This window comes from Pongo pygmaeus, chromosome 3 (assembly GCF_028885625.2).
Source record: "Pongo pygmaeus isolate AG05252 chromosome 3, NHGRI_mPonPyg2-v2.0_pri, whole genome shotgun sequence".
In the NCBI taxonomy this organism is placed as follows: domain Eukaryota; kingdom Metazoa; phylum Chordata; class Mammalia; order Primates; family Hominidae; genus Pongo; species Pongo pygmaeus.
In genome coordinates this window covers 111,789,521-111,814,700 of record NC_072376.2, presented here as the reverse complement: position 1 = coordinate 111,814,700, position 25,180 = coordinate 111,789,521, and the positions used below count along the sequence as shown (strand labels likewise).

General features: G+C 36.8%; 1 protein-coding gene and 1 long non-coding RNA gene across 3 annotated transcripts in view; one reads left to right on the top strand and one right to left on the bottom strand.

Moving 5' to 3' along the window:
* Nucleotides 1-344: 344 nt before the first annotated feature.
* Nucleotides 345-25,180, bottom strand: part of LOC129035188 (uncharacterized) — a 145,820-nt gene continuing 120,984 nt past the window's right edge. For both annotated transcript variants that reach the window (XR_008502133.2, XR_008502134.2), the window contains exons 4-9: nucleotides 15,034-15,107; nucleotides 14,565-14,800; nucleotides 12,806-12,926; nucleotides 10,595-10,663; nucleotides 993-1,180; nucleotides 345-693 (exon numbers count right to left, since the gene is read on the bottom strand). This is a non-coding gene — a long non-coding RNA (uncharacterized LOC129035188). The remainder of the gene's footprint in view (nucleotides 694-992; nucleotides 1,181-10,594; nucleotides 10,664-12,805; nucleotides 12,927-14,564; nucleotides 14,801-15,033; nucleotides 15,108-25,180) is intronic.
* Nucleotides 10,614-25,002, top strand: LOC129035183 (alcohol dehydrogenase 1A). The gene is made up of 9 exons (XM_054485406.2): nucleotides 10,614-10,703; nucleotides 13,921-14,022; nucleotides 14,607-14,745; nucleotides 16,788-16,875; nucleotides 16,973-17,192; nucleotides 19,004-19,264; nucleotides 21,334-21,469; nucleotides 22,050-22,188; nucleotides 24,973-25,002. Exons 1-9 carry the CDS (start codon nucleotides 10,686-10,688, stop codon nucleotides 24,995-24,997), a joined length of 1,128 nt encoding a protein of 375 aa, XP_054341381.1. The 5' UTR covers nucleotides 10,614-10,685; the 3' UTR covers nucleotides 24,998-25,002.

Sequence of the window (25,180 nt, the reverse complement as noted above, 5' to 3'; positions counted from 1 at the left end):
TTAGGTTATTAAACTCTAGAGTTAGGCTTCCTGGAATCCTGGCCCCACCACTAGCTGTGTTACATTGGGAAATTTATGCAATCTCTCTAAACCTCAATGTCTTCATCTGTACAATGTGCATGGCAATGGCATTTACCTCATAAGTTAATGCTAAACATTGCGCTAAATGAGACAATGTATGCTCAAAAATGAGCATAGTCAGCACTCCATAAATGTTAGCTATAAATAGTAATAATTTGTGTTTTTTACAAAAATTTGTATTTTAACTTCAAAAAGGAAATCAATCTCCACCATTAAAGCACTCTTTAGTTTTTAGATGCTTTTATATTGCGACAACCATACCATTTGTATCACTCTGTATTGTTTTAATAAACACTTGGTATTTCTACATCATCTCAGTAATTACACGTTTAAGCATCTGCCAAGAACATTTTCAGGATAATTTAAAATACATCAATACATCATCAAAACACTTTTGGAACATTCAGATGGTTTGTAGTTTGGCTCTCACAGAGAAGACTGGATGGTACATCTTTGTTTTTGGATTGGGCTTTTTAGATTATTTCCCAACTCCCTTCACAGGAGGAATGTAAGAAACATTTTGATTTCTCACACATGCTCTTCTTGGCAGGATTCCAGGCTCCACAGCCGCTGCAAGACCAGCAAGTATTTCCGCTCCCTCGACATCTTGGGCTTCAGTACCAAAATCAAAATGAAACGCTAATTGAGTAGGAATTGATGGCTTTGAATGTGGGATTTTCAAAAATTTCTCTAGGAACTTAAAATGTATTCTATTTATTGCAATGTGCTATAGAGTATTTATGTATCTATTCCATTCTCAAGTTCTGTTTACTGCTACCAAAGTCCCTCTCCCAATTTTCATTTTGCACCTCATCCCAAAACATGCTTTAAGGCTGTTATTTATGCACATACGTGAAATGTTACAATTCTTTCTAGCAATCTTTACAATAATGTTAATTTCATTATCTTACCAAGTTATTTAACCCCCAAAATGAAGGATTTGAACTGAAGATAATTTCTGCAAGTTACAATATTCTTTGTCAGGTCCATGTAAATTGTGGACCTCTGCGGAAAAGAAGACAGTTGGATCTCTTGCCAGGGATGCTGGTCTGTCCTTCTCCAGGCTTTGGAGTCACATCTTCGCACTGCTCATCATTACCTGTATAATTATATTAGAGATGCCAATCCTTGTCTTCTACTAACCTTCCAAGAGAGCTCGTGGTAATTTGTTACATCAGCAATAGAAAATTAACACACCCCTGTTGCAAACATGGCCATCTAAGATCTGCGGGTAGACACATCTCCCTCTTTGATCTCAGCCTGGAAAAGCTCATCAATTTTAAGAAGCCATAAGATTAGATTAGGTTCACCTGGATAATCCAAGCTAATCTTCCCATCCCAAGACCTTTAACTGAATCATATCTACAAAATCCATTTTTGCCCTGTAAAGCAACATATTTCTAGATTCCAGGGATTGGGAGTGGACTTCTTTGAGGGCCATTATTCTGCCTACCAGGCAGAAGATCACTCCCCTAAAGTGAATCAAGTATATCATCTCCCTGGATAAGCTAAATTTAGAATATGGTACTTTGTGAAAATGTAATATAGAATTGGGTTGGCTTGCAGAGACACACATAGAGACAGAAGTAGAGGAAAGTGATGCCCTGTGATCCCCAGAGATTGACAGGTTTACCTTTGGACATTCCAGATGTTGCTCCAGGCCTGCTATGGCCCTCTGATACTAGAACACTGGCTTTCAATAATGTAACAACTGCTCTTCCCACCTGCCCATCTAAACGTTTAGAAGGTGGGACAAAGAGTAAGCACAGAGTAGTTGCCAGATGGTATTAAGAAAGATCTCCTGACTTTATGGAGTTTATCCCAAAGTGCTTTCGGTATTTCATGGAGCCATATGCTCAAAATGTGATGGAAGCTCATAAGTGGATACCACATTTCCAAATTCATTATGGCCTTGAAAACAAGGTGGTAGTGGCTGTAATTCCCTTAAATGCTAGGTCTTCATATGCGAGAGATGATTAAACAGAAAAATGAATAAAAGGGTGTATTAAAGGGAAAAAAGGTATTCAATATTATTTGTCCATACTGTTGATTGCATATATATCTTTCAATTCCATCTCATCTTTCTTGATAAATACTTTTTTGGGGGTGACTGATAATTTTATTTTGGGATTGATAACAGGTTTTTTCTTTTATTTATTTACTTTTTCTATTTCAATAGGTTTTGGGGGAACAGGTGGTGTTTGGTCACATGAATAAGTTCTTTGGTGGTGATTTCTGAGATTTTGGTGCACCCGTAACTCGAGCAATGTACACTGTACATAATGACTAGTTTTTTATCCCTGACCTCCCTCCCACCCTTACCACTGAATCCTCAAAGTCCATTGTATCATTCTTTTGCCTTTGTGTCCTCATAGCTCATCTCCTACTTATGAGTGAGAAAATATGATATTTGGTTTTTCATTCCTGAGTTACTTCACTTAGAATAATGGTCTCCAATTCCACCCATCTTGCTGCCAATGCCATTATTTAGTTCCTTTTTATGGCTGAGTAGTATTCCATAGTGTTTGTGTGTGTATGTGTTTTCTTTATCTAGTCAATGATTCGCGGGCATTTGGGCTGACTCCATATTTTTGCAATTGTGAATTGTGCTACTATAAACATGCGTGTGCAAGTATCTCTTTCTTATAATGACTTCTTTTCCTCTGGGTAGATACCAAGTAATGGAATTGCCGGATCAAATGGTAGATTTTCTTTTACTTCTTTAAGGAATCTCCTCACTTTTTTCCATAGTGGTTGCACTAGTTTACATTCCAACCTACAGTGTCAAAGTGTTCCCTGTTTACTGTATCCACACCAATAGGTATTATTTTTTGATTTTTTGATTATGGCCATTCTTGAAGTAGTAGAAAGGCATCACATTGTGGTTTTGATTTGCATTTCCCTGATCATTAGCGATATTGAGCATTTTTTTCATATGTTTGTTGGCCATTTGTTTATTTTCATTTGAGAATTGCCTACTCACATCCTTAGCCCACTTTTGAATGGGATTGTTTGTTTTTCGCTTGCTGATTTGTTTGAGTTCTTTGTAGATTATTGATATTAGTCCTTTGTCAGATGTATAGATTGCCAAGATTTTCTCCCACTCTGTGGGTTGTCTGCTTAATCTGCTAATTATTTCTCTTGCTGTGCAGAAGCTTTTTAGTTTAATTAAGTCTCATCCATTTATCATTGTTTTTGTTGCGTTTGCTTTTGGGTTTTTGGTCATGAAGTCTCTGCCTAAGCCAATGTCTAGAAGGGTTTTTCCAATGTTATCTTCTAGAGTTTTTATGATTTCAGGTGTTTGATATAAGTCTGATCCAGCTTGAGTTGATTTTTGTGTAAGTTAAGAGATGAGGATCCTGTTTCATTCTTCTACGTGTGGCTTGCCAACTATCCCAGCACCATTTGTTGAATAGGGTGTCCTTTCCCCACTTTATGTTTTTGTTTGCTTTGTCAAAGATCAGTTGGCTGTAAGTATCTGGGTTTATTTCTGAGTTCTCTATTCTGTTCCATTGGTCTACAAGCCTGTTTTTATATGAGTACCATGCTGTTTTGGTGACTATAGCATTATAGTATGATTTGAAGTTGGGTAATGTAATGCTTCCAGGTTTGTTCTTTTCCCTTAGTCTTGCTTTTGCTATGTGGGGACTTTTTTGGTTCCATATGCATTTTAGATTGTTTTTACTAGTTCTGTGAAGAATGACAGTGCTATTTTGATGGGAATTTCAATAAATTTGCAGATTGCTTTTGGCGTATGTTCATTTTCACAATATTGATTTTACCCATTCATGAGCAGGAGATGTGTTTCCATTTGTTTGTGTCATCTATGATTTTTTCAGCAGTGTTTTGTAGTTTTCCTTGTAGAAGTATTTCACCTCCTTTGTTAGGAATATTCCAAAGTATTTAAATGTTTTTTTGCAGCTATTGTAAAAGGGGTTGATTTCTTGATTTGATTCTCAGCTTGGTCACTGTTGGTATACAGCAGGGCTACTGATTTGTGTACATCCTGAAACTTTGCTGAATTCATTTACCAGTTCTAGGAGCTTTTTGGATGAGTCTTTAGGGTTTTCTATGCATACAATCATGTCATCAGCAAACAGCAGCAGTTTGACTTCCTCTTTACTGGTTTGGATGCCCTTTATTTCTTTCTCTTATCCGATTGCTCTGTCTAAGACTTGCAGTACTGTATTGAATAAAAGTGGTGAAAGTGGGCACCCTTGTCTTGTTCCATTTCTCAGGGGAAGGCTTTCAAATTTCCCCATTCATTATTATGTTGGCTGTGGGTTTGTTGTCAATGGCTTTTATTACCTTAAGGTATATCCCTTTTATGCTGATTTTGCTGAGGGTTTTAATCTGAAAGGACGCCAGATTTTGTCAAATGCTTTTTCTGCATCTATTGACATGATCATGTGATTTTTGTTTTTAATTCTGTTTATGACTTGTCTCACATTTATTGACTTGTATATGTTAAACCTTCCCTGCATCCCTGGTATGAAACCCACTTTTCATGGTGGATTATCTTTTGGATATACTGTTGGATTCAGGTCACTAGTATTTTCTTGAGAATTTTTATATCTATGTTCATCAGAGATACTGGTCTGTAGTTTTCTTTTTTTGTTATGTCCTTTCCTGGTTTTGGTATTAGGGTGACACTGGCTTCATAGAATGACTTAAGGAAGATTCCCTCTTTCTCTATCATTTGGAATAGTGTCAATAGGATTGGTACCAATTCTTCTTTGAATGTTTCATAGAATTCAGCTGTGAATCCGTCTGGTCCAGGGCTGTTATTGGTCTGTTCAGAGTTTCTATTACTTCCTGGTTTAATCTAGGCCGGGTGTATCTTTCCAAGAATTTATCCATCTCCTCTAGGTTTCCTAGTTTATGCACAAAAACTTGTTCATAGTAGCCTTGAATGATCTTTTGTATTTCTGTGGTATTGGTTGTAATTTTTCCCATTTCATTTCTAATTGAGCTTATTTGGATCTTCCCTCATCTTTTCATGGTTAATCTTGTCAATGGTCTATCAATATTATTTTTCAAAGAAACAGCTTTTTAAAATTTGTCTTTCATATTTTTTTGTTTCAATTTCATTTAGTTCTGCTCTGATCTTGGTTATTTCTTTTCTGCTGGGTTTGGGTTTGGTTTGTTACTGTTTCTCTAGCTCCTTGAGGTGTGACTTGAGATTGTCTGTCTGTTTGTGCTCTTTCAATCTTTTTGATGTGGACATTTAATGAATGCTATGAACTTTCCTCCTGGTATCACTGTGCTGTATCCCAGAGGTTTTGATAGGTTGTAACACTATTATCATTCAGTTCAAATAACTTTTTAATTTCCATCTTGATTTCACTGTTGGCCCAGTGACCATTCAGGAGCAGATAATTTAATTTTCATGTATTTGCGTGGTTTTGAGGGTTCCTTTTGGAGTTTATTTCAAATTTTATTCCACTGTGGTCTGAGAGAGTACTTGCCATAATTTCAATTTTCTTAAATTTATTGAGACTTGTTTTTTCACCTATCATACGGTCTACCTTAGAGAATATTCCATGTGCTGATGAATAGAATGTATATTCTGCAGTTGTTGGGTAGAATGTTCTATAAATATCTGGTAAGTCCATTTGTTGTAGGCTATAGTTTAAATCCATTGGTTCTTTGTTGACTTTCTGTCTTGATGACCTGTCTAGTGCTATCAGTGGAGTATTGAAGTCTCCTACTATTATTGTATTGCTGTCTATCTCATTTCTTAGGTCTAGTAGTAATTGTTTTGTAAATTTGGGACCTACAGTATTAGGTGCTTATATATTTAGGATTGTGATATTTTCCTGTCGAAATAGTTCTTTCTTTTATCATTATATAACGTACCTCCTTGTCTTTTTTAACCTCTGTTGCTTTCAAGTTTGTTTTGTCTGATATAAGAATAGCTCCTCTTCCTTGCTTTTGGTTTTCATTTGCATGGAATATCTTTTTCCATGCCTTTACCTTAAGTTTATGTGAGTCCTTATGTGTCAGGTGAGTCTCTTGAAGATAGTAGGTACTTTGTTGATGAATTCTTATCCATTCTGCCATTCTATATATTTTAAGTGGAGCATTTAGGCCATTTACATTCAACATTAGTATTCAGATGTGAGGTGCCTTCTATTCATCATGCCATTGTTGCCTGTATACTTTGTTTTTTTTTTTTTCATTGTGTTGTTGTTTTATAGGTCCTGTAAGATTTATGCTTTAAAGAGGTTCTGTTTTAATGTGTTTCCAGGATTTGTTTCAAGATTTAGAGCTCCTTTTAGCAGTTCTTTTAGTGCTGGCTTAGTAATGATGAATTCTCTCAGCACTTGTTTGTCTGAAAAAGACTGTAACTTTCCTTCATTTATGAAGCTTAGTTTTGCTGGTTACAAAATTCTTGGCTGATAATTGTTTTGTTTAAGGAGACTAAAGAAAGGACCCCTATCCCTTCTAGCTTGTAGGGTTTCTGCTGAGAAATCTGCTGTTAATCTGACAGGTTTTCCTTCATAGGTTACTTGATGCTTTTGCCTCACGGTTCTTACGATTTTTCCCTTTGTCTTGACTTTTGATAACCTGATGACTGTGTGCCTAGGTGGTGATCTTTTTGTGATGAATTTCTCAGGTGTTCTTTGAGCTTCTTATATTTGGATATCTAGGTCTCTAGCAAGGCCAGGGACGTTTCTCTTGTTTATTGCCTCAAATATGTTTTGCAACTTTTAGATTTCTCTTCTTCTCCAGGAACACCAATTATTCTGAGGTTTGGTCATTTAACATAATCACAAATTTCATACAGGCTTTGTCCTTTTTTAAAAATTCTTTTTTCTTTGTATTTGTTTAATTGTGTTAATTTAAAAACCTTTTTTTTTAGAAGTTCTTTTTTCTACTTGTTTGATTTTATTGCTCAGACTTTCCAATACATTTTGCAATTCTCTCTGTCCTTCGTTTTCAGAAGTTTCGATTGTTTTTCTCTTATGTTATCTATTTCACTAGATATTTTCCCATTCACACCCTGTATTGTTTTTTGGATTACTATAAGTTGGATTTCACCTTTCTCTCATGCCTTCTTGATTGGTTTGATAATCAACCTTCTGATTTCTTTTTATGGCAATTCAGAGATTTCATCTTGGTTTGGATCCACGGCTGGTAATCTAGCGGGATCTTTTGGGGGTGTTGAAGAATCTTATTTTGTCATATTACCAGAATTGTTTTTCTGGTTTCTTCTAATTTAGGTAGATTACATCAGAGGGAAGATCTAGGACTCAAGGGCTGCTGTTCAAATTCTTTTGTCCCATAGGATGGTCCCTTGATGTGGTGCTCTCCCCTTTTCCCAAGGGATGGAGCTTCCTGAGAGCTGAACTGTAGTTATTGCTTTTTCTCTTCTGGATCTAGCAACCCAGTGGAGCTACCTGGCTTTGGACTGGTACTGGGGAGTGTATTCAGAGTCCTGTGATGTGATCCATCTTCAGGTCTCTTGGCCATGGATACCAGCACCTTCTCCAGTGGAGGCAGCAGGAGAGTGAAGTGGATTCTGTGAGGGTCCTTGGATGTATTTTTGTTAAGTGTGCTGATTTTATGTTGGTTGGCCTCCAGCCAGGAGGTGATGATTTCAAGAGTGCCTCAGCTATGGTAGTCTAGGGAGGATCAGGTGGTGGGCAGGACCATAGCACCCCCAATAGATTACGTCCTTTTCTTCAGCTACCAGGCTGGGTAGAGAAAGACCATCAACTAGGGGCAGGGCTAGACATGTCTGAGCTTAGACTCTCCTTGGTCAGGGCTTGCTGTGGCTGATTTGGGAGATGAGCGTGTAGTTCCCAGGCCAATGGAGTTATGTTCTCAGGGGGATTACAGCTGTCTCTGCTGTGTCACATAGGTCATCAGGGGTGTGGGGGAAAGCTGGCAGCCACAGGCCTCACACAGCTCCCATGCAGCCCATAGTCTGAAGGGCCGGTCTCACTCCCACCGTGAACCCTCAACAAAAATGTGTTTATTTCCTTCCCGTCAGCTGGTGAGCAGAGCTGAGAAATTGCCCCAGGCTATAAGCCCCGCAACTGAGAAAGCAAGCTGGCTCACATTTCCTCTGCTGTCCCACAGAGCCTGGAGCAGCAGTCCACCGCCTTCAAAGGGTCTGTGGATTCTCTCTGCTTTCCTGGTATGTCCCTGCAGTAGTTCTTGGAGCAAAAGTTCATGATGTGGGTCTCCATGAACTGCTCTGTTCATCCAAGTAGCAGGTGCAAGTTAGTCCTGCCTCCGATCTTCTTCCATTTTGCCTCCTGATGACCCATTTTTCTTGATACATCTTAATAAAATATCTTTCTTTCAAGGTTTCCTCACCCTAAAAGTAGAAGTCATTTCTTTAATTTAATCAACAAATATCTGAGCATTCACTCTGTGCCAGACATTGAGTTAAGAGCTGAGAATGCATAATGAAAAGACGGAGTAGGATCTTCCTCCTTTGAATTCCACGTTGAACTCTTCTGCTGGCACGACCACTTCCTGCTTCACAGGAGGGTTCTCTGTCTTGTCTACCTGACCACAGCCAATCCCACTGCTAATCTGTAAACTCTTAAAGAGGAGACACTGGATCTTCTGGATTATGGGACTGCTCATAGAACAGTGCCTGTCCTAACATAAATGAGCATAAAGAATTCAACAATCACTCATTAAACACCTATGTATACATGGAGCTTGGTATAGTTGATGATATAAATGAAATTTAAGAACATCCCTGACTAGAAATTTCCAGTAGAAATTAGGAGACTGATCTCTACACTAAATATAGAGGGCGGCAAATGGGAACAGACCCAAAACCACAGGAGGGATGCTAGTATGACACGGATGCAGAGACATAAAGCACAACAGTGAGATGGAGTTAATATACCTCCACGAGGGTGACCTTGACCTGCATCTCAAATTTTGGGTAGGATTTGAATGGGCCAGAGGGACAGAAAAAAAAGAGAAAGAGCATGATGAGCAAGGGCTTGAATGTTAAATAGATTCCTCTTTGGGGGACCATGGAGATACAAGCTTCTAAAGCACATACACCCTGTATTGGAGAATGGGGAGGAGTAGGTGGATGAGAAGGTTGAAGCCATATTATGAAGCCTTGAATGCTGAACATCAGATCTGGGGCTATATTCTTACCTTGATACATTTCAGAAGCAACTGAAATCGTAGGACCTTCCTTGCTTCTCTATTGGGTGAATGTTTCTCAGTCTTGGTGTGAGTCTCAGGCCTATGTAGTTAAAGCTTACTGAAATGTTCCCTTTGCAATTCTAGAGAGATATGTGCTTTATGTTGACATGTTCATGTTGACAGACTGCATCTGATTAAATAGCTGCCTGTGCAATGCCTCCGAGTGTGGATAAAAGAAAAATTAAACTCATAATCTTGGACAGCCATGCGTAGACTAGTTACATTGATCAAAGGGCAATAGAAATGATCCAGTGAGGATTTGTCTGAATTTCCCACAATTATTTAAAATCTACCTCAAATACCTGTTCATCTACAATGCCTCCCCTGAGGCCTTCATTCTGAATAGTACCTCTGTCTCTGCTCCCAAAGCACTAACTGATCCCTGTGATAGCGTACTTCCCAGCCAGGCTGATATGTAGACTTGGCTGCCTGTGTATCTTTTCCCCATAGACTGTGAGCTTCCTTTTATGAATAATAATTGTAGCTAGCATTTAGTAGGGTGCTCCTACCTACTAAACTCTATGATGAGTGCTTTACATAGATTATATCATTTATTCACTAAACAGTCCTTTAAAATGGTATTATTCTTCTTCATCTTACAGGTAAACAAACTAAGTCAAAAAAAAAAAGTGAAATAATAAGTGCCAGTACACAGAGCTAGTAAGGAATAGGGTCTGCCAGGTCCCAAAAAACATGCCATCACCTTTGCCCCATACTGCCTCTGGTACAGATAGAGGTAATGTCTTATTTATCACTGCCATCCACTGGACCCAGCTTAGTGCCTGACACACAGAGGGGCTCAGTCAATGCTGATTGGTTTGAGGTGGAGCAAAAATGCTTAGCAGGGTGAGCACCTTTACTGTGACTGAGTATCTGATTCTCTATGAAGAGAAGGGGAGTCCTAAGTCAAACACATTCCTCTGGCTCCTGGCTGTCATCTTTATTTGCCCTGCTTCTTTGCTCTTCCTCCTTCCTAACTGCACCATTTGGATTCAAAGCTGGAGCTTAATGCAGACAAAGGGAAAACAGAACTTTGAATGACCACTGTGGGACTAAGAGAGGAGAAACAAGAAATTTGACAGACGAGGAATAAAGTGAGGAGAAAAGAAAATGATTAGGCTTTATCACTTTAACTTAATATTTAACCTAATGAAAACAAAGTCTTATCTGAAATTGGAAAAATCAATGTATTGATTGCTTGTTCATTGCCCTCTTCTTTATGATTTGACAGTCTGAGAATAATCTAATGGGTGTGGCTTAAAGACCTAGATCATGTGTGGAACTGGAATTGGGTGTTATTCAAGCAAAAAAAATAAATAAATACCTGTGCAATACACCTGCTTTATGCACTTGAGCAGGGAAGAAATTCACAAGGACTCACCAGTCTCCTGGTCTGCAGAGAAGACAGAATCAACATGAGCACAGCAGGAAAAGTAAGCAAAAAATATATTACTGTTGGAACTATATTCTCATCAATATAACAAAGAAAGTAACACAGTATTTGATGAATCATTTAAAATTCATATCTAAATTAGAAATGATACACTGAAATATGATATGCAATATATGCTATAATATGTAATGTATACTGAACTACAGTGGAAATAAGCTATTCCTAAATACCTTCAAAAAGAATGTATAGAATCTGTATCTATGAAGTGTTTATTTCCCACATTAAAGACATTTGCAGTAAAGTGATAGTTTATTCCAAGCTAATCATGATTAATTTGTAAAGCCAAAGTTAAAAATGTCTTTCATCAAGAAGTTTTTTTTATATTAAGATACCATAATTTAAATGTATTATTATTTGTATTTATATTTTTTGTGAATACAAGAAATTTAAGACTGATGAAAGTTTTGTGAGAGGATTTGATTTAGAAGACTTTGAAATACCCTTTTAACCTTAACGTAAAATACTTTACAAAATGCTCATTGGTCTCACAGCATTAGAATCATCAAGGTTAGGCAAGATAACATCAACATTCAAATTCTGATTTAAAAGGACACAATTCAGGTAATTTCCAGAGTAATCCTATGGAACAGTATCTTCCCCATATAAAAGTCAATATGGTTTTACAGAAAATTAATAATACAATTTGAATCACTTATTAGCACTAGGAACACAGATCTTTGGTTTTGCCTTCCATAAATATCTTAGTTGTTCAATGTGTTTATAGGTGCACAAAAATGCATGTGGTAATACAATATAATCAATTGATATTTTAATTGCCTAATTACAAAAATTTGTGCAACTATTTCCAGTCCTTTTTTGTGTTAGGAGTGTATTACACAGTAAAATATCTCACTATGATAACTCAGTTTAAAGGCTCTGAGGTTTCTCTATACACTCTGTGACAAAACAGGTTCATATCAATAAGACTGGTTGGAAATCACATGGGTGGCCCATTGTTACTGTTCTTATTCCACCTCACTTTACATTCATTCATTACTGATTAATATGTACAGTCCACATAGAAAACAATTAGCAAAAAAATTAAATTTACCAAACACAACTTAAAAGAAATAATGAGTTCCTAGAGCAAAAGTATAAACCAATCATATTAATGAAAATAATAACTGATGAAATAGACAATTACCTCCCCTCTTGGGCACAACATCAATAACTTAGCTTGTTGTCAGCATTTCATTTATGTTTATCCATCCAGCATTATATTTTCCTCAAATGCTAAATAGTGACAATACTAACATCTATTTCATAAAGTAGTTGTGTTGTGATAATTCAATAAATTAATAGTATGAAGAACTTAAAATCGTATTTGGGATATAGAAATAAGTCAATAACTATTAGCCACTATTATTATTGTTGCTATTTAACTTTTTGCTAACTTTTTACTGCCACCAAGTAGTGAAAACATAAGGCTAGATTCATCTTTATTCTCTGGAAAGCCAGCTTTGAGACTTTAGAGAAATGAGTTAATCACTGAGTCAATGGATCCTCAATTATTTCAGCTGTAAAATAAAGCCAATAATTCAATAGTACTGTCCTGGTAGCATCCTTACGAGATTTTAAAATAATGCATGTTGTTTATAGCAGCACAATTTGCAATTACAAAAATATAAAACCAACCTAAATGCCCATCAACAAATGAGTAGATAAAGAAAATACAGTGTGCATATACCATGGAATACTACTCAGCCATTAAACAGAATAAAATAAAATAGTGGCCTTTGCAGCATCTTGGATAGAGCTGGAGACCATTATTCTAAGTAATTCAGAAATGGAAAACCAAGCATCCTATGTTCTCATTTGTAAGAGGGAGTTAAGCTATGAGGATGCAGAGGCATGAGAATGATATCATGAACTTTGGGAACTTGAGGGGGAAGGTTGAAAGGGGAGGTTAGGGATAAAAGACTACATATTGGGTGCAGTGTACACTGCTGGAGTGAAGGGTGCACCAAAATCTCAGAAATCACCACTAAAGAACTTACCCAGGTAACCAGAAAACACCTGCACCCCAAAAACTATTGAAATTTAAAATAAATTTTATAAATAAATATAATGCAAATAACTCACCGAGCACAGGCCACAATGTGCCTGTCACATCATAGGCACCTGATAATCAGGAACTCCTACTATTCGTACTTTACTTTCAAGTATTCTGATATTTATTTTGGCATTGATCATGTTGAACATCCTGCAAAGTTGAATAATTTGACAAATAAATAATGACAATGAATTGTAAGAAGAATAAATTTCAATTGAATTTTTATCATAATTGCAATTTTGTTGATTCTCTCTGGAAAGAGTTCTGTGAATTGTACATGCTTAACCACAATGAAGACAGATATTACAGTTCACTGCCAAGCACTGGAAATTATGTGTTCATCTTTTATTTTTAAGAACATCTATGGATAAGATCTGCTAGCTAGAAATTCAAACACACAGTGTCTCCAATTTTGAAATATGTATGTGTAGATCTGAGTGTATACACACACACACATAGACACACACACACAACCAACTCTAACCTTTGTAATTTTGGGCTCAAATCAAAGCTGGAAGGAGTCTCTGCACATAGATCAGATAACAGTACAGCCTCTCAAAGCTAAGTTGCAAATGGGTGTTGGAACAAGTAACATACAGAAGTGGTGGAGAGAGAAAATTAAAAGAGGAGAATAGGAAAAGAGAGAGAAAGAGACGTCATCCCAGGCAGGAAGATAAATATATCCTTATAAACTCGGATCCTTTTGGCCTAAGCAGAAAATTGAGAAAGAAAACAGTGTATTTTATGTGAACAGACACTGACTCTGTTAGCAAAATGAAGGTGACTTAGAATTTGATGTACCAGCCAATAATTGTGGGTGAAGAGACGTTTTCAGCACAGCATTAGGAAATGTCAGGATTAAACAACTTTGGAGAAAAGCAACAACAACATAAGGATGGCCTTAATGAATATATTCCATTTAATCTCAGTGTGTTATTATAGTTAACTGTTTATCTTTCCTTATGTTATTGCTTTTTAAAAATATATTTTTTTCTTTTTATAAATCAGAGGTGATCATTTCTATAGAGCACTTGTTAGGTACCAGACATGGGACTAGATGTTGCATGTACAAAGATGAAATGACACAATATCTGACTGCAAGCGTGGGAGAACACTGGTACCATCTCTCTGTTTGCTTTTCTAGGTAATCAAATGCAAAGCAGCTGTGCTATGGGAGTTAAAGAAACCCTTTTCCATTGAGGAGGTGGAGGTTGCACCTCCTAAGGCCCAGGAAGTTCGTATTAAGGTGAAATACATTTTTCCATTTGTATTTAAGTTTTAAAAACTCAGAAAAGTTAAAAAACGGAAACAACCAAAAATCCCGAGTCATTTTTATATGATCATCCAGAAAATAGAATATACTTGTTGTCAAGGAAAGGTATAAATATAAATTTTTAAATTTTAAAAAAGTGCACACAGTGTAATTCCAGTAAAATACAAAATAATTTATGTGTTTGTACAGAAAAAACATTTCAAAGGGATATATATCAAGACTTCAAAATCAATTAACATTAGATATTTTTATGTATTAATTTGCAATTTCTACTTCTATTTTTTAAAAGCATGCATTCTTTTATATTATTTAAGACTTAACTATTTCAGGATCAGTTACTTCACAGATTATTCTAAATTGTTTACTGCAAGAATGGAAGGTAGAGGAGGGTTTCAGCCTGGTCAACCTTGAGGATAAACCGAATCTTTCATATTTGGGATAGTAGGGATTATTAGCAAAACCCTTGAAAACATTTTGGAAGCGCAATTTCAGGAAGCTGGGAATTTTAAATTCACCTGAGACTCATAATCTTTTCTAAATATCTCTTCACTCTGCAGATGGTGTCTGTAGGAATCTGTGGCACAGATGACCACGTGGTTAGTGGTACGATGGTGACCCCACTTCCTGTGATTTTAGGCCATGAGGCAGCCGGCATCGTGGAGAGTGTTGGAGAAGGGGTGACTACAGTCAAACCAGGTACAGGATTCACACTCAGGGAACACGTGTGGTTCACCATCCAGGATTTCCCAGCCTGAATGACGAAACAGAGGCAATGAGGGACGAACGGGCTTGAACAAGGTCACCGCGCAGCCAGGACTTCAGGGATTTCCTCTTTCCCTCTCTTCCTGGCTGACTCAAGCATGTATGTCTTTAGGCAAGCATGTATTCTCCCCTTCAACAATTATGCACTGAGCATCTGCTAGACGCCAGGCACCAGGTTGGAGCCTGGAGATATGTGAGGATCAAGAGGGACACAGTGCCTACCAGTGTGGCATTCATAATCCAGTAACTTCCGTGTTAGTGTCGGTGAACACGGTCTTCTGTCAGGGCCCAGACAACTAGAAATGGGAGGAGGGAAAAAACATAAGTATGGACACTGTTCTGTGCTGAGTTCACAAAATGGAGGCTACATGGCTACGGCTGAATGAGCATGACCTGTTCTTAGGTGATCTATGCAGCCCCTTCACCAATTTCCTCTTCCAACATGGTCTCTCTTCCTGAGCATGGAATCAATGAAGCAGACTAGGTGAAAGGAAATGAAAGAAACATAGAAGGAGCCATCCACCATCAACAATGTCTGCCTCATTACCTTCAGCCATGCTTAAATGTGACTGGTTACAGATTACTAATTATAAAGGGAGAATAACTAGGACACTTCCATACCATCATTTTCACATAAATTTTACCTATAAAATGTTATGGGCCAACCATTTTTCTTGGTCTTGTGGAATAGACAGCATAGGTAATTTAAAATAAAAATTATGTTTAATTCTAAAAAATCACTTTTTTTTTTTTTGAGACGGAGTCTCGCTCTGTCGCCCAGGCTGGAGTGCAGTGGCGTGATCTCAGCTCACTGCAACCTCCACCTCCCGGGTTCACGCCATTCTCCTGCCTCAGCCTCCTGGGTATCTGGGACCACAGGTGCCCGCCACCACACCCAGCTAATTTTTTCTATTTTTAGTAGAGACGGGGTTTCACCATATTAGCCAGGATGGTCTCGATCTCCTGACCTCATGATCCGCCTGCCTCGGCCTCCCAAAGTGCTGGGATTACAGTCTAAAAAATCACTTTAGGCACTAGATTGGACATGCCACTTTACCAAATACTTATTTGAACTGCGAACAGAAAAATAAAATGAACTGTCCAATTTGGGTTTCAGCTCCTACTAATTTCTTTAGTAGTAATAAATTAATAACTACTAAATAATAACTAATAACTACTAAACTACTACTAATAATAACTACTAAATAATACTAATAATAACTAATTAGTTAGTAATAAGTTAATAACAAAATGACACCCTTACTTTTTACCCATGTTCCCTCCACTGTAACAGGAAAAGTAGATAATTCACAAATTATCAGCTAAAAACATTTCAAACTCAGTTCTTATCCTAAAAGTGCCTAACTTATTGTGGAGGGTTGAAATTTCCAGAGGAATTTCTGGAATTGTTCTTTGTCCCATCTTTGATAGTTTTCCTCAAAAAAAGAACTAAGATCACTTTAAAAGCATTCATTTCATAATAAAGATAAACCTAGTCACTTTGAAAAGAAAAGAATTAGTTCAAAATTCTCATTTTTATTGTAAATCAAACTATAACAAAAAACAGGTCTTACCAACATCTAGTGGAACTATTATACCCTACTTTCAACTAAAGTTTACATTTATACTTACAGTAAGATTTAAATAGTTAAGGATTAAATTAAATGTAAAGCCTCCAGGAGAAATTGGTACACTACATAAAAGTAACTATTAATACAGTGGAAGCAATTTTTCTAGTCCATGTTGTTTCCCATATTGGCGTGTCCTCTTTAGGAATCTTCAGGCACTTATAAACCCAAACTGGAAACAAGGTTGTGGCAGGCAATGACAAATGACATAGTTGTGATTGGACTGTATTTCTTGGAGACTTTTAAAGACACATGTTTCTAATGTTTTAAAGACATGTGAGCTTTATGTTTTTGCTCTATTAATACCTGGATAGAAATTGTAAAAGAATTTTTTTTATCCCTCTCCAGGTGATAAAGTCATCCCACTCGCTGTTCCTCAGTGTGGAAAATGCAGAATTTGTAAAAACCCGGAGAGCAACTACTGCTTGAAAAACGAGTAGGTTTCTGATGCTCTCCTTGCGCAGACATTGAGTTTGCACATTAGTTATACTCCTGTCTCATGCCTTTGTGTGTCTTTGTATTGCACTGCCCAGTGTGAGCAATCCTCAGGGGACCCTGCAGGATGGCACCAGCAGGTTCACCTGCAGGGGGAAGCCCATCCACCACTTCCTTGGCATCAGCACCTTCTCACAGTACACAGTGGTGGATGAAAATGCAGTAGCCAAAATTGATGCAGCCTCGCCTCTGGAGAAAGTCTGTCTCATTGGCTGTGGATTTTCAACTGGTTATGGGTCTGCAGTCAATGTTGCCAAGGTAAGAATGACAGTGGGTGATAAAAACAGTTACACGCAGACTGTCAGGAGCCCAAAGGGAAGCAATTTCTCCCAAGAATCAAAGATTATTTTTGTAGATTTTGAATGTCGACTAAGAATAGAAACACAATCCAGAAAGAATTGAGAGCCATGCTAGAAATTTCACGTGTTTATCAGATTAAGAAGTTGTTGAGAGTTTAGAAAATGTAAAGATGTCATTTTCAATAATTACTCTTCTGTATTTGCTCTTTATGAGATCATGAAATATTAGGCCTGAGAACTCATTTAGTAATTCATTCCACAATTAGAGAGCACCTACACACGCCTCAGGCACCATAGGTTCTGCTAGGTTCTGAGACAGCAAAAGTAAATGAAATGAAGCATTTGCCCTTGAGGAGCAGCTAGTCTGTGGATCCTCTACTCCCAGAATTAGGATCAACAGTAGAGTCCAAAACCTTACCTGATGCACTTCCAAACCAAGGCTCACCCACTCTGTGGATTCTTAGACTGAAAGTAATAACTCTTCAGTGATGTGTAATTCACTCATTATGACATTTCACTGCTAAAACTAACCCCCCTGGCATGAACACACACATGTATTCAGAAGTGGTAAATTTCAAGCAGAAATTCTTTAAAGGCTCCTCATCTGAGTAGGCTGAAAATCTAGTAGTAGTCTTTATTTTACGAAACCGAGGTCCAGAGATATAAAGATATTTGCCCAAAGTCTCACTGCTGGTTAATATGAGAGCTGAGACTAAAATATCTTTTACAAATCTCCTGCTGAATCTTAGATCACGATACATAATTATTAGCACTTTTAAATCACAGTCACAAGCCTTGTATTTTTCTAAGTAAGTTAGAAAATGGTGTTGTCCCCCATAGTATTGCATACCACTTGGTGAATGAATGAATGAATGAATGAATGGACACCCTTAAGGGAATATAAGAATGAGATTATTTGGAACAGGAAGAGCATGTTACGCAAAATGAAGGCAGACTATGGGAGACTAGGTTTAATAAATATCCCCTGGCCAACTAAAAAAATTTAGATGGCATCTTTTCCAAATTTCTGTGACTTTAGCTCTTAGTCCCTTGTTCAATTGCTTCATCTATTTTAACAGGTGATCTAAGTGAGCCTACCCAAGAACAGAAGATGAGGATACTCATAACAATAGATTTTATTATAAAAATATAGACTAATATTTCATTACTGTGTTATTCACTAGTGTATTTTTTAAAGCAGGGATATACTGATCTTGACTACTGAACATAAATGAACCAAGGAGTTCATTACTGAGGGTTTAAGTGGAATATTTTTCAGTCTCCTGGAGTAGCTTTTTCCACTTATTTTGTTTTCCAAATATTGCCTTTGTGTTTGTATGAGATACTGAAGCTGGCTATCAAGGGATTTCAGCAATCGAGAGTCCCTTCAAGATTGTAATCACTGCCATCTGGATCTCAAAGATTATCCAGTCCCCTGGTTCCCAGCCTGACCTTCCCATTGGATTCACCTGGGGACTGAGTCCACCTGCAGAGCTTCTCATTTCATTGGCATGGGCTGTGACCTGGACTGTGGGATATTTTTAAACCTGACCAGATGAATCCAATATGCAGCAGTTTGAGAACCACTCAACTAGTTCAACTCCCTGAATTTAAAAATAAAGCAACTGAAGCCAAAAGAAGTTTTGATAACAGATTGAACAGAAGAGTTTGAGCAGCTCTTGATAAACCCCTAGGAATGGCACTTTATACAGCTTAGGCACTTTCAAACAACCATTGCTTAATCCATTTTTGCATTTTCTGAAAACATAGGTCACCCCAGGCTCTACCTGTGCTGTGTTTGGCCTGGGAGGGGTTGGCCTATCTGTTGTTATGGGCTGTAAAGCAGCTGGAGCAGCCAGGATCATTGCAGTGGACATCAACAAGGACAAATTTGCAAAGGCCAAAGAGTTGGGTGCCACTGAATGCATCAACCCTCAAGACTACAACAAACCCATCCAGGAAGTGCTAAAGGAAATGACTGATGGAGGTGTGGATTTTTCGTTTGAAGTCATCGGTCGGCTCGACACCATGGTATGTACCATGACATGCCCTGAGATTTCTGCCTCTGCAACCTGGAAGATGCATTTAGGCTGCAGAATATATGTTTTATGTATAAAAGATATTTTTAATGATGAATGCAAATTTCCCATCATCTGTTTGTTACCTGGCTTGTTTAATTTATTCTTATGAGGAATCTTTTATTCTATCAACTATGCAGACGTGTCTCAAGTCATATTTCCTCTAGAGGAAAAGCAAAGGGCTTGTTTTTCTTAACTGAGCAATTATAGATTACTTTGTTAATTTTTAGTTAAAAACTATAAGTTAAAGTAAACATAAATAATACAAGTTCTGTTCTCAAATTGGAATGTTTTATTTTTCTCCCACATTCTTAACAAAAATGATTTAATAATTTTGCATATGTTCTTAATAAATTCCAATTCTTTTTAACATATTAGTATTTGGCCAAAAGAAATGAGCAATTTTAGGCCAACTATTGTTTTATTAACAAAAATAGGCCCTAAGGAAAGTGAAGCTCAGATGCATCACTATATTTTATCACAGAAACTGGACAGTACCTGGCAGAAAACTAGAGTCCAATACAAGTAGGACTGAATACTTTGAAAAGTCAACAGATTTTTATCACCCCCCAAATTTCAAAGCTACATACTCATGGCATTGTTTATAGATTACATGAGACAATGCATGTAATATACTTAGCACAGTGAAGCCTGTCATATGGTAAGCTCCCAATAAATGTCTTCTTTTTATTTGAGACAGGGTCTCACTCTGTCACTTAGGCTGAAGTGCAGTGGCATAATTATAACTCACTACAGCCTCAACTTCCTGGGCTCAAGCAAATCTCCTACCTCACCCTCCAAAAATGCTGAGAATATAGGAACGAGCCACCACGCCCGGCCTCAGATGGCATTATTGATATGAAATACTATTTCCAATCTTGCAGTACTTACATCATCTTTGGCTTACTACATGTTATTGCTTTCAAACAGTTACAAATATCAAAGGCAATGGGAAACACATCTCTAGCTATATTTCACCTACCCCGAATTCTCTAGAATCCTACTGAAAAAGTCTCCAGAGACCAACACGTTTCCATTGCCGAGATTTTCTAGAAGGTCCAGCAGTGTGGGTAATGGGGAGCAGCACCCTGAGATCAATGCTCTCAGCAGCCTTGACCTGGGACAAATGCCACAGATGAATGAAGTGTCAAGAGATTCCAACTTTTTCCAGGGCTATAGCTTTTCTCCTAATGTTCTTTTTCTATATCTTCCTCCATTTTCTCATGTGGAACTGGAGTGTACCTTATCTCAAGATACCAAATATCTGACAGCCACATGTTCTGAGGATGTCTGGTCTCCCAAAGATCAGAATCCAAAATCAAAGAACTAATCATTACATATCTTGGGGCAATCCTAAACCATTTTCTAACTACAGAACATGTTCAGAAAGCTGACTGTAAAAGACTTTCTGAACTGTCTTTTGAGGTTCCCTAATAATCAGTGTATTTTAATGTAAAACCTATATATATTTGGGGAGATAAAAACAATGTTTAAAACATGTCCATTTGAGAAATGGACAGTAGAATAGGAATCCATTAAAAAAGGAGACCATCAAGTGGAGAAGAGACTACTTTTGGTGATATAATGATTTATCTTGTTTCCCGTTAAAATATGTGGTTGAAAGTAATGGGTTCAAAATACCTATGTAATAAATCAATGAAAAATGAATTAACCAACTCACAGATTGCCTAAGAATTATGTGATGATGAAATTGTATGCTTCTATAAGGAACTGGACTTAATATATATTTGTGATGATGTCTACCACTTTATTCCTTTATTAGGAAGAATTAAGCGCACTCCAATTTATTCATCCATTCTTTCATTAAACAACCATTTTCTGGGCATTTCCTAAATCTACAGCACTATCCTATGCAAAAAAAGGGGACTGAAGGAGCAAAAGACATAATCTCTTCCCTCTACACACTCACAATCCAGTTAAGCCTATTACATGATATTGTGCATTATGAGTAGGAACTATGCGACTCCACGTTAAAGATGCTAAGTGTTCACTTTATTCCAGATGGCTTCCCTGTTATGTTGTCATGAGGCATGTGGCACAAGTGTGATCGTAGGGGTACCTCCTGATTCCCAAAACCTCTCAATGAACCCTATGCTGCTACTGACTGGACGTACCTGGAAGGGAGCTGTTCTTGGTGGTATGTAGTTAGGCTTCAGAGCCAAATTCTCATTAACCTCAGCATATCTCCCCTTTTACAAGTGACAAGGCAAGGTTTTGAAAAGCAGATCAAAAATAAATTAAAATTCCTTTTCTATCTACAGTCTCCAAATCAACTAGATATGAAACTAATGCAGGCAGAAGGTCCCAAAAGAGACATTTATGATGTCACCATTAACAAAGACTGTTCATCGCCATCTGTTTTCGTACTTGTAACTGTGTAAGGCATGGGAATTTCTAGTAAGACACAGAAATCTACAACGATATTTCATATCTACACCCAAATTTAGACAACTGTTAAACTTGTTCCTTTGGGCATAACATCTGTACTATGATTTCTCTGTGGGAGAGAGAATAACCAGGGACCCTTGTTTATCTGTGATTTTTTTTTAAGTCTGAGCTCTGTAAAAGCTTGTTGAAGTACTCTATCTCTTATTAACCTCAGTCGTTGCAGTCTGGAAGCAGCACCTTTTCTAAACTTTCATTTATTTGGAAAATCTTCTCTTCAATTCTCCTACTTACCCTGGTTGAATCTAACAATGATACCGTCTTCTTTTCAGGCTTTAAGAGTAAAGAATGTGTCCCAAAACTTGTGGCTGATTTTATGGCTAAGAAGTTTTCATTGGATGCATTAATAACCCATGTTTTACCTTTTGAAAAAATAAATGAAGGATTTGACCTGCTTCACTCTGGGAAAAGGTAAATTTTAAGTTAGTTTTCTGTTTTGCTTTTTTTTCTACCATAAGGGATTGTCTAGCAGAAAATGAAAAGGTGGAAGGATGAGAAAAATTAGAGTGCCTTGGTTTTTCCATTACCAGTTCAGTCTTTACATGGAGAGCTTGTAAGAGAAGTTTAAAACTTCTGTGAGATGCTAAAAACAGTTGCTTTGCATTTCCTATTCTGCTGAAGCCAAATTATGTTGATTACAGCAAATCTGAATGATCAGAGCCACTCAGCCTTCTTTAAAAGAGAAAAATCACCTTTGCCAAAAAAAAAAAAAAAAAGTCTTTTTAAACAACCGCAATTATAACATGGTGTCATTGAAGCCTCTGCCTGCCACCTATATAAAGCTGACATTAGGTGGTTGTATATTTAAATAATTTTCAGGACATCCTCAACATTTTCATTATTGGAGTATGTGAAACTATATTTAGTTTGTTTTCTAAGTAGATACTACTAGTTTTTTCTTTTTCCTTTTTTCTTTTGCTGTTTACAAAAATTTTTTTATCAATAAAAGTTATTATAAAAGAGAAGTATACTAAACACTATTGTAAATGTTTGGCTTACTTTTTGTCTGAAGCTTAGAAAACTAAGCCAGTTCTATTTCCTGTCTCTAACACTTAACTCTCACAACCAGCTAATAAAATGAATTTTGTCACCTGCATTTACATGAGGCACAACTGGAAACAGGCAGTTGCATCTAACCTCTGCCTTCTAGCTCCAGAGTCTGAGATTTTTCTGCTATCCCATTCTTATTTTCACGAGATTTTCAACTTTTAATAGTGTTTCTTTGGCGCTCACAAAATTATTATAGTAGATACTTTAACCGACAACATTCTTGAGGAGGGAAAGAAACTAGCACCCACAGAGCACCAGCTGTTCTACTAAGTGTCTTACCTGCATTATCTTATGTGATTCCCAGGCAATGCTCGGTGTCAGTCTCAATCTCACTATCTTAGAGAAGAGAAAACTGAGACTCACAGAAGGCATGACTTGATCAAAATCATCAGATGGTAGGAAGGAGAGCCAGAATTCAAAGGCAGATCATGTTGTTAGCAAATATCTCACTTCTATTAACCCACAACGCCCCTCAAGAGTGCATGGATATATGGAACACAGTAGCCATCAAAGGTTAGTTATCATTGTCATCGTTATCATTGACATTATCATCGTGATCATCATCATCATCATAGGATTGAAAAGATGAAGGCAAATATAGAGATGAACAAAACCAGAAGACAGTGTTGAGCAACATAAGAAGTCATGAAGCATGCCTAAATTCACTTTATGAGGATGTCATATAGTAATATGCATATGTAAATATAATTAATCCTATCAATAAGATTAAAAATTGTAACACTCAATATTGGTAAGACTAAGGTGACTAGGCACTTTCATGTACTTTCAGTAGTAATTGATAGATCCTTTTGGGAAAGCAATTTGGTAATATGTATCAGAAACCCTTAAAAAAAATGGATCTTTTGTTCCGGCAATTCCATTTCTAGAAATCTATTCTACAGAAATAATCAACTATTCAAACATACATATGTGTTTCAGCATGTTTACTTGTTTCTGTAATATCAAACATTAGAAACATTCTAAATTTCAACATGAGGAAAATGATTTAATAAATTCCAATCATCTATTAGAAATGAATGAAGCCATCAAGAAGAAATGACATCATTGGGAAATTCTCATGATATAATTTAGGCTCATATAATAAAGAATATAAATTTTATATACAATATCTCAAATTTTCAACAAGAGCAGTAAAACTTGTACATATGCCTAGTAAAAAGTTGATAGAAATTCAAGAAAACATTGAGAATGATTACTTCTAGTTTGAGGGATTATGGATTACCTTTACTTTCTTCTTTCTGCTGTCTTATATTCTCTGAATTATGTGCATATATTTTTCTTATATATGCATATGCATATACATATATATTTTAAAAATTATTGAAGAGTCACAAAGACCATCATTTTCTAAAAATATTTATTCATGAGAAGTTGGTTTATAGAAAGGGCATTAGTTCTAGTGTAAATGTTCCATTCGTAATCTTCCCAAGAATGAAGTATCTTAGAATTAATACAAATCGACTTTATTCTCTACTTCTAAGAATCCTTAAACATATTTGTATCAAAGGTCTTTTAAACTTCCAGCATGGTTTTAACTTTGTTAAATTATCAGTTCTTTCGGGCAAGTTATTTATCATCTTATAATTTGTACAAATTTGTATTTGAGTTTTAATCCCAAAACTCTATACTAGATGTGCGACCAGACCAAGTTACAAATCTTTCTAAGTCTCAGTGTTTATAATCTCTAAAATCAAAATAATATGAAAATCTACTTCCTAGTGTTGATGTTTACGTTGAAGTTTAAGACAGAAAATGCATGAAGAATGTGACAAATAGCAAAAACTTATCACAAATTATCCATTGTTGTTTTATATTCCTTATTATACCAGGAATGTGGGCACACAAGAATGATTTTTTTGAAGATGCTAACGTAGTATTGAAGTCTAAATGACAGGCATACTCAGAATGTTGTGAGTGAGCTTAAAGTTGAAGAAAACACAAGAGAAAACCAAAAAAGATGAACTTTCCTTTGACTTCACTTGACCCAAACGCATGGGGGTGGGATTAGAGTGGCTGAGAACAGACAGATTTTCACTTAGTCATTTCAAATGCTCCTTGGACTCTCACATGGAAGCATGTGGGTTGTCTAAATGTTAATACAATGTCTCTTCTTTCCTATTGCAGTATCCGTACCATTCTCATGTTTTGAGACAATACAGATGTTTTCCCTTGTGGCAGTCTTCAGCCTCCTCTACCCTACATGATCTGGAGCAGCAGCTGGGAAATATCATTAATTCTGCTCGTCAGAGATTTTATCAATAAATTACATGTGGGGGCTTTCCAAAGAAATGGAAATTGATGTAAAATTATTTTTTCAAGCAAATGTTTAAAA

Coding starts and splice junctions, on each gene's coding strand:
- LOC129035183 (XM_054485406.2), top strand. Junction 19,265..21,333: donor TCGGTCGGCTCGACACCATG/GTATGTACCATG, acceptor ACTTTATTCCAG/ATGGCTTCCCTGTTATGTTG. Junction 21,470..22,049: donor GAAGGGAGCTGTTCTTGGTG/GTATGTAGTTAG, acceptor TCTTCTTTTCAG/GCTTTAAGAGTAAAGAATGT.